At 30.8% G+C, this 9344-nt stretch overlaps 1 protein-coding gene across 1 annotated transcript; it reads right to left on the bottom strand.

Annotated features, from left to right (window-relative positions):
• Positions 1–3510: 3510 nt before the first annotated feature.
• On the bottom strand, positions 3511–8935 carry LOC120092743 (aluminum activated malate transporter family protein). Its single transcript, XM_039050924.2, has 6 exons — positions 8481–8935; positions 7233–7373; positions 6862–7134; positions 5872–5999; positions 4913–5056; positions 3511–4151 (listed from the first exon to the last, which is right to left on the bottom strand). Exons 1-6 carry the CDS (start codon positions 8809–8811, stop codon positions 3711–3713), a joined length of 1458 nt encoding a protein of 485 aa, XP_038906852.1. The 5' UTR covers positions 8812–8935; the 3' UTR covers positions 3511–3710.
• Between the last annotated feature and the right edge of the window lie 409 nt (positions 8936–9344).

Raw genomic sequence — 9344 nt, 5'->3', positions numbered from 1 at the left:
ATATAAATTCTTTTTCCCATTTGTAAATTTTAAAAGAGTGGCTGAAATATCTTCATTTTTATTTTCTAATAATTTATACTCTTCTTTTAAAGCATGCAAATTTGATTTAGATAAATCTAGATCTTTTCCTAATGTCTCATTTTTCTCATTTAGATTATCTAGCTCAATTAATAAATTATTATTTTCAAGAGCTAATTTAGCATTTTTCTTCCTAAGAGACATATATTTGCAACCTAGTTTTTAAATTCAATTTTAACTTCATTATATGCATCAGTGAGCTCATCAAAAGTAAGGTTTTCAGGACTTACCTCATCATCGTCGTCATCATCATCTCCAAAAATCATAACGCACAGATTTGCTACTTCTTCCTCACTTTCAGATTCGCTTTCATCGCTTTCGTCCCAAGTAGCTTTCATGGCCTTCCTGCTCTTCTTTGAAATGGCTTTTCTTTGAGGACAGTCCCACTTCACGTGTCTGGGCTTTTTGCATTCATAACAGATGATTGTATCTCTGTTGCTCCTTTTTCCTTTGCCTTCTTGATTGTTGACTTTCTTTGAGAAGTTCCTTTTCCTAAAATGCTTTTTGAACTTCTTGGTCAAGTAAGCGAACTCCTCATCATTTAGTTCAGCTTCAGTTTCAGAGTCCTCTTGAACTTGAGTGGACTTTAATGCTAAGCTCTTCTTCTTTTTGACATCTTCTTCCACATTGGCCTTCATGATTATCTCATGTGTCATGAGAGATCCAACGAGCTCCTCCAGTGGAAGTTTTGAGAGGTCTTTTGCTTATTGGATTGTCGTCACCTTAGCTTCCCAACTCTTAGGCAATGATCTAAGAATTTTTCTCACATTTTCAAAGGTGGTATAAGATTTTCCTAATCCCTTCAAAGTATTAACAATATTCGTGAACCTAGTAAACATTTCAGATATAGTTTCATTTGCATCCATTTTAAACAATTCATAATTATGAACTAACATGCTAATCTTTGACTCTTTAACTTGATTAGTTCCTTCATGAGTTACTTCAAGCATATCCCAAATTTCTTGAGCAGAATTACATGCAGAGACTCGATTAAACTCATCAGGACATAAAGCACAAAACAGACAGTTCATGGCTTTAGCATTAATAGAAAACTTCTTTTTATCTTCATCATTAAACTCTTTTTCTTCCTTAGGAATATCTTTAATATCAACTATCTCAGTAGGAATTAAAGAACCATTAAAAATAATTTTCCATAGATTATAGTCAATAGAAATCAAATAAATTATCATCCTAGTTTTCCACCATGCATAATTATTTCCATCAAACAAAGGTGGCCTAGTGGTAGATTGACCTTCACTATACCCATTTATTCCAGTAGTTTCCATAAGCTCGAACAATTAAGTTTTTCAAAATAATATTTTTTTTAAAGATTTTTGTAAAGAGAAATACTTTTCCAAAATTTAAATTTTAATCAAAAAGATTTCAAAGATTAAGAAGTAGAGAAAAAAAAAAGGTTTTAATAACCAATTTTCAAGACAAAAAATTTCTAATGAAAACAACTTTTAAAACTCAAATTTTCAAACTTTTTGCAAAAATTAGAAAAATTTCAGATTTAATAAGATTAAAAAAAAACCAGAATGTAAAATCAAGAAAAAAAATACAAAACCTTTTGGAATAAGAAAATCGAGTTACCTGCTCTAATATTAATTGTAGGATCTAAAGGCAATACTAGAAGGGTGAATAGGGTTGACCACCAATTTTTTATTTTATTTTATTTTATTTTAAATAATTTTATCTTCAAACAATGTTCAATAAAGTTAACCCACTAATTTGATTAAAGAAAATTTATGCAAGACAAAACATAAATCATGCAAGTTATGATAGCTTCAAATTTAAAGACAATTTAATCAAGGATAAGTTTAAATAACACACTAAAATTAAACATGCAATTTGGAAAGATTAAAAAAATAACTAAGACAAGAAGCAAAAAAAATTTGAAAACAAGAAATAAAAGAGAGAGGAAGAGAAAACACCGGGAATTATAGTGGTTCGGCAAATTGTCTACTCCACTCTCCAAGACTCCTTCTTAGGTATTTCACTAAGTGATCCTCTTATAGGTGAGGACCAAACCGACACATGACCCTCTTTTTCTTAGGCTAAAGAGAAACCCAAGATCTTCTTACTAGTTCAGGATCAAACCAATTTCTTTTTCTCACAACTCAAGATGTACCCACACCTTAATACAACTCCCAAAAATTAAAAGAAACCTCACAATATTACCTTTTGAAGGCTAAATACACAAGTTGAGCACTCAGAAAAAAACTCACAAAAATAACTCTAGGCCAATTTAGGAGCAAGGAGGACAAGAATTTGAGAGTAGAGAGAATTGAGAGCTTAAGACTTGATAGCCTTTTTGATGTGTCCATGAAGAGCAAAATCAAATCGAATTTATAGGCGAGGGGGATAAATTTTGGCCATTGGATATGATTGCAAATGAAGGGTGGAGATTGAATAAAAATAGAAAAGGAAAGGATTTGAAAAGGAATTTTGAAAGATTGAAATTATTGAGATTTGGAGAATAAAAAGGATTTGAAGGATGAAAATTTAGGAAGAAAATCAAATTTGAAAAGGCTGAAATTTGGTGAGAATTTGGAGAAAATTGGATTAGGAAATTAAAGAAAAATAAGAAAATAAAAATAGCCGGATAATATGAGCACCACGCGTATAGGGGAAGAGATTGAGCGTCACACGCCGCATTCTGTAAAGAAACCGCAGGCACGTGTGGTGTACGCACGCGTCCGCACGTGAAGCTGGGTGACTGCCACTTGTCATTATCTCATTCGTCCACGATCGCCACGTCACTACCACATCAGGTGCCACGTCATCAAAAAGTGACCGGTTGGAGTGCCACATCATCCGCCACGTCATCAATATTGACCGTTTGTGTGCCACATCAGCCGCCACATCGGATGCCAAGTCAGTAAGGTGCCATGTGTCACTGCCACGTTGGATTTCCTCTCCAATCTTCTTTTGCTTATAACTTTCTCGTTTGAACTCCAATTTGAGCGATTCAAATTGTTGGAATCGTTTTTCCGAGCTCTACAAGATAGTGACTCTGAAATACTGAAAATGATAGTACAAAAAATTTGAGTTTTTTTATCATCAAAATACTTGGTTTGATTGAAGCCCTAAAGCTAACACTTATTAATATTTTCGTACTTATGGAGAGCCTAAGTCTCATTGAGAGGGAGTCTCACACTTAAGAAAAGCCTAAGTGATTATTCATTATGTTGAGCTATTCATATGTCACTGTAGTTGTTGTTTATTTACAGATAAGTACAACGTTGTAATCGCTTGACTTGATCCACAATTTGCTGGGAATTGATTTTCCTTCCTCTACCATTATCTCATTCTTCTTTCCATTAGCTGAATATATAATTGATGATTGAAGGTCTGAGATATTCTTTTTACATATCTTTTTCCTTTAAACTTTTAAGGTTGATGGTAAATATTTATAAGTTCATTGAAGACTTTCAAATAGTACTATGGCATATAGATTAGGGTGTATGCAACTCTATATACAGTATAGTCACTCATTTTAATTCCCAATAAAAGTGGGATTAAAAAACTCCATAGATCTAAATACATTATAGGCATACAAGTCATATGATTAAGGTTTAGAAGTAGAACTAAGGGGAGATTTTAGTTATGATATAACCAATGTAATGAACTCAGGCCTGTGGAAAGACCCTCATGGCTACATTATGATCATGGTTATCTAAAGATGGCTTCTTCTTCTCCTCTTCCGAATCAAAATTAGCGACATTTGCTAATGTCTCGACCGCATTTACGACATGTTCAATTCTCGACGTAGTTTCTATCAGAAGAGATACCAATGTTGCCAGTGGAAGAAGCTCCATTAGAGGTGGAGTTATTGTTGCTTTCTCATTGTTTTCCTCTTGTTCCGATAACGATACTTCCATTTGAGGAAGTGATTTTATGGCATTTTGAAGTTCTTGAAGAGCAATGTTCATATCTGACACTAAAAAGTCTATCTTTGTTGATTTTTTCATTTTCTTGATTACAATAGATAGCTCTTTTAAGACTTTGGAAGAAGAGCTGCTTAGTTCTTTGCATGGCTCAGCCAAATGCAATTTTAAAGAGTTGGGTGCCTGCATGATTGTCCAACAACAAAAGGATTAAGATCAAATATTCCATTTGATCTAAAAATAAAGGAATAAAATTTTTGGTCCATAAACCATCGTAGTAGTAACAATTTAATCTTTGTAGTTTAGTTTGTAACAATTTAGTATATGTACTAACAGTTTAATTCTTAAGTTTTAACATGTAATAACTTAATTTTTTAACTTTTAAATGGATAACAAGTTTAGTTTCTACTCTGATAAATCTCATTAAGTATCCATTTTTATTTCACTTAGCTTTTTAGTTTATAAATAAATTTGATGCTTAATCAGTTCATCAATCTATATGTGTACACAAGACGTTACAAATTTGTAAGTATATATATTAAATCATAATATATGGCAAAAAAGGACTAAAGTATAACAAATTCGGAAGTACCTACACTAAATCATCACAAACTTTTTCAAAAAAACCTTTTTTCTTTTAAATAAATTCAAAAGTTTAGTGGCAATATTAGTGGGGAGGTTCTCTCTAGAATGGTGAGGTAAAGTTTTTAGAAAAATACTTAGTACATCCGGACTGCATCTATCTTCGTGCAACCCACTCAAATAGCAGATCATAAGTTGTCATTTGACAATTTTTTTTAGAAAAATATATATTTTTTAATATTTTAGATGAGTGCAGTTAAACCAAACCAAGTATTACTCAAAATTTTTATTATCTTGAAAAATGGGATCATAAAAATATAAGTACTTTCTTTAAATATTATTATTGTTATTAGAAAATTCACCTGAATCTCTGAGTTTAGGCAGCCATGAAGGGCCTCAATGCAATATGCAGATTTGCGCATTACTCCTCCAACTTCAAGATATTTCTTCCATGGGTGTCGGAACCCAAAACGCCCATGTGCAGGTTCCCATCTTGCAAAGTTAGCCTACAAATTATAAAAAATATCATAATTTGTTAATACCTAAATTTAAAATTTTATACCATGTTTTTAGTTGACATCCAAATGCTTTAAATGATAAGTTATCTTATAATATTTTAATCTTTAAATAAAGTAGCTCAAAATGATGAATGTTTACATATATTTTAATCTTTTATTTATGCTCTTAATGCTCCCCTTGTATGTTGGTTCGAATATTTAATTAATTTTGAAATCCTAGTTGTTGTTAAACTTCCATTAGATTTAAAATATTAAATTGTAGGCCTATGGTGTTTTAATTTTAATCTTTTATATATGTTTCTAGAACACTCTTATGAGCTCTGTCTAATTAACGCCTCAGTCGATAACTATTTGATTAGTTTATAAGAATTAAAATCATAAATATAAATTATTTACTTTCTACCATGTTTAAAAGTCAGTCATGTTTTGAAAATTTAATAATGTAGATCCTGTTTGGTAGATATTTTGTTTTTAGTTTTTGGAAATTTTATTTATTTTCTCGCAATTTCTTACTCATGATGTTTACAAAATCGGATCTTAGCAACCCTTTTTAATTTGACTTAGAAATTAAATGTTTTTTTTCTTAAAAACTAATAAAAAAGTATAAATTTTCGAAAAAAATAATAAAAATTAGAAACAAGATGGTTATCGAACAAGACATAGATTCTCCGAATTTTGATTGTTTTGTGTTAGCATGTTAGAGTATCAGTAAACCTCATAATTTTGGTTGGATTTCATAGTTCTTCATAAGAATTTTCTAGTGTGGAGAAGAAATTAAAAGAGTGAGTGATCTATTTGTTTACCATAGATTCCTCAGATGCCTTGGAATTGAGCACACATTTATAGCCTTCAACTTTGGAACTATGATTCTCTTGTTCTTCATTTTTCATCTCTGGAGTATCATCATTTTCGAAATACTCAGAAACACAGCCTGAAATTGAAGAACATGACCATCAACTTCAATAAATAATATGACCACTCAATTAATAGAGGATGGGACGAAGAACCTAAGAATGAAAAGGATGGAAGTTTAGTTATAACTTTTAATCAGTAAGATACTGTTTGAAAACAATTTTATTTTTTATTTTGATTTTATTTCTTTTCTCACAATTTTGTTTAAATAAGTATGAAATTCTAGAAAAAAAAAAACAAGTTTTCGATCCTATTTGTAATATTTTTCTTTTAAATAAATTGTGTTTGTTTACTTACCATTTTTTTTTACCATGATTACTAAACATTTGAATTCATAGCCAAATTAAAAAAAAAAAAAAATTAATTGTTTTAATATTTCAAAACTTGATTTGGATTTGGAAACTCCTAGAGCGCCAAATAACAAATCAAAGAAATTTTGAGTAGATGTAGTGTTTGTAAGTTTAATTTTTCATAACAAAAAAAAAAAAAAAAATAAAAGACTAAATGGTTATCAAATAAAGTCTACTATTTTATGTATACAAAATTTGACTTCGTTTTTAAAAATATTAGCCGAATATAAATAACAAACGATAAAACTTATAAGTAGAGGTAGTGTTTACAAGTTTAATATTAAAAAATTTAAAATTAAAAACCAAATGGTTATAACAGAACCTAAGATCTCAAAAAATTTTCTTCAATTTGCCTGTCATAAATTTTCAAACCATGGGATTTTTTTCGAGAGATTTAAATCTCCGATCACAAGATAAAAGTATATGAACGTCAATAACTACTAAACTATGTTGGACAAATAAGCTGATAGATTTTCACATCCTTCTACAGAATTTAAAACTACATATATGAATAGCGTTTGAGGAATTTACCATCCAAGGAATGGGCAAGCTTATCCAAGTTGCGGGCAGTGAGGGTCTGAAGCTGGCTGCCCGCCCATATGGGGCAGAAAAGCATGCTCACAAAAATACACAGTGATGTCCCAATGGCAATGGTGCTGATTCTGGTCCGGGCAAGCTCGAACAGCTTATTCACTCGATAACTCGAGATCGAAACTAAACAGAAGGTGAGGACGAAGATCATGGCACCGTAGTCGAATCTCGACTTCACTGATGGTATGAACCGGGAGAATGTGGTTGCTGAAGCTGCATGCATGGAAACACAAATAAGGCCAATATGAGATTTGTACTAAAATTAGTGAAAGCTTTGGAGAATTGTAATAAAATAATATATGGTCATTTACCTAGAAGAAAAAGAGAGATCCCAAGAATAATTGGCTCAAATTTATCACCAGATTCAGCTGCAATCCAATGAACACCAATGCCCAAACAACCAGCAAGAGAAGTTCCTATAACTCTATTTACACATTTGTAAAAGGTTGCACCTGCAAATTACAGCAATTTAGTGACTGCTAAAATGGGTTGAGTTAAATTACCGTCAAGGTTTCCTTCGATAATTTTTTAACTTAAGCTTATAAATATTACTTTTACCTATGATTTATGACTTTCTTATTTTTTTATCTAAATATTTTTAAATTCAAGTCAAGTTTATGAAATTTGTTTTTATTTTGGAAATTTAGTTCAGAATCTAAATTTTTCTTAAAAAGAGATGAATATTTTGTTGTAAAGAAATTATGAGGTAATTAAACAAAAATAATTTTTAAAAATATATAACTATACAAAAACTAAATCCAATCCAATATGGAACAAAATTTAATAAGTTTTGTGACCTGTTTTCTTCTTTTTTTTGTTCCTTTTTTTTTTAAACAAAGTTGTGACAGGTTGAATATTGGTTTAAATTTATCATTTTAATCCTTAGGAAGATTTAATCAGTTTCTTTAGATATTTGTTCATAGCCTGTCTAAGCTGTCTTAGAAATGCCACGTATATTAAAATTGTCACCATCCAATTATTGTAGAGATAATTTGGGAGATTCAACCAAACCTCAGAAGACTTAATGAAACTTCTAAAATTAGAGGGTTCAAATTGCAATTATCTAAAACTTATTGTCTAGCCACCATGGTAATTTCACCAAATCTTTTATAAATATTCCCTAATATATCCCTCCTTTTATGGGCTCTAATAACTAATTTGATTCTTAAAGTCTAAGATGCAAAACTATTATTTTTTTTAAAAAAAACATTAACAAAGTAAAAGGGGTTGGGAGATGCATCGAGACATCTCAACTAGGTTAACATCCCTCTTAGCATCCTCATCACGTTCCAAAACCAAAAATGATGATCTATTAATCAACAAAAGCAATACAGAGACAAGCTAGAGGTAAGCTCAAAAGTTAGAAGACGAGCTATAGAAAAGCTATCCAATCAAGGGAAATGGAAGCAAAATTATTAACATTGATACTGATAAAAAATTTGTATGATATGATAAGATGTTAAGTCCAAAAGTTTAACTTAATGGGTTAAATATAAAATTGGATAAATTTAGATGATCTTATAAAGAACAAAAAAACAAAGGTAATTTGGAAAACTAACCCACAGTTGATTCAAAAGTGACAACAACCGTCATAATAGCCCACATGGCATTTCCTCCAACTCCTTCATACAAAGGTCTCATGTAGTAAAAGATTGAGACAATGGTGAGAGCTAGCCCCACTTTAAGGCCATGAATAGCCTTCTTTGGCTCAGAATTTGCTATCCCCCATGCCTTTTCCAAGAATTTCCAAGGCTTCACAAACAATGCTCCCCAAATAAAACCCTTGATTCTCAACATTATTTTCCCCAAAATTGAGGCTTCTGGCCTTAGAATCTCTGTTGTCCCATCACCCATATTCACTCTCCATTCCAAATTTCCACTTGATGCCATTGCTAAATAGATGCTTCAATTACAAGTTAATTAATTTGTCTTGTAATGAAAGAGAAGAGGAGAGAAAAAATGGCCAAAGTTGTTGAGATTTGTTCAAAATGTTCTATGGCCTCTCTTGAAGCTTACAACAAACATTATATGGGTGTCTATATATATATCTTGTCTTACTTGGTTTTGCTTTCTTGAAAAAGCTTGTGTTTTAGAAGTTAGGACATTAGAGAATAAAAAATTTAGTTTTATTTTCCCAAAAAGATTGTACCTTTTTTCTTCTTGTAAATAGTGGGGTTTAAATGCACAACAATAGACTTGATTTTAATAAAAAAATGGTTTGATGGTTAGGGAAAATTTTGAATCTTTAGAGAAGTAATACAATAATAATAATAATAATAATAATAATAATAATAATAATAATAATAATAAAAAACAGTGTGGCCTAAAAAGATGAAATAGCATTATAAATTCCAAGCAATTTTGTAGTAATATCATCCTATCAATACACTTTAGTGGATTATGTGGTGGCAATGGAAAGAGAA

The sequence above is a fragment of the Benincasa hispida genome, chromosome 12 (genome assembly GCF_027475165.1).
Source record: "Benincasa hispida cultivar pf3 chromosome 12, pf3_genome.v1.1, whole genome shotgun sequence".
Lineage (NCBI taxonomy): Eukaryota > Viridiplantae > Streptophyta > Magnoliopsida > Cucurbitales > Cucurbitaceae > Benincasa > Benincasa hispida.
The sequence above is the reverse complement of the archived record's forward strand: the minus strand, read 5'-3'. Positions and strand labels throughout refer to the sequence as shown.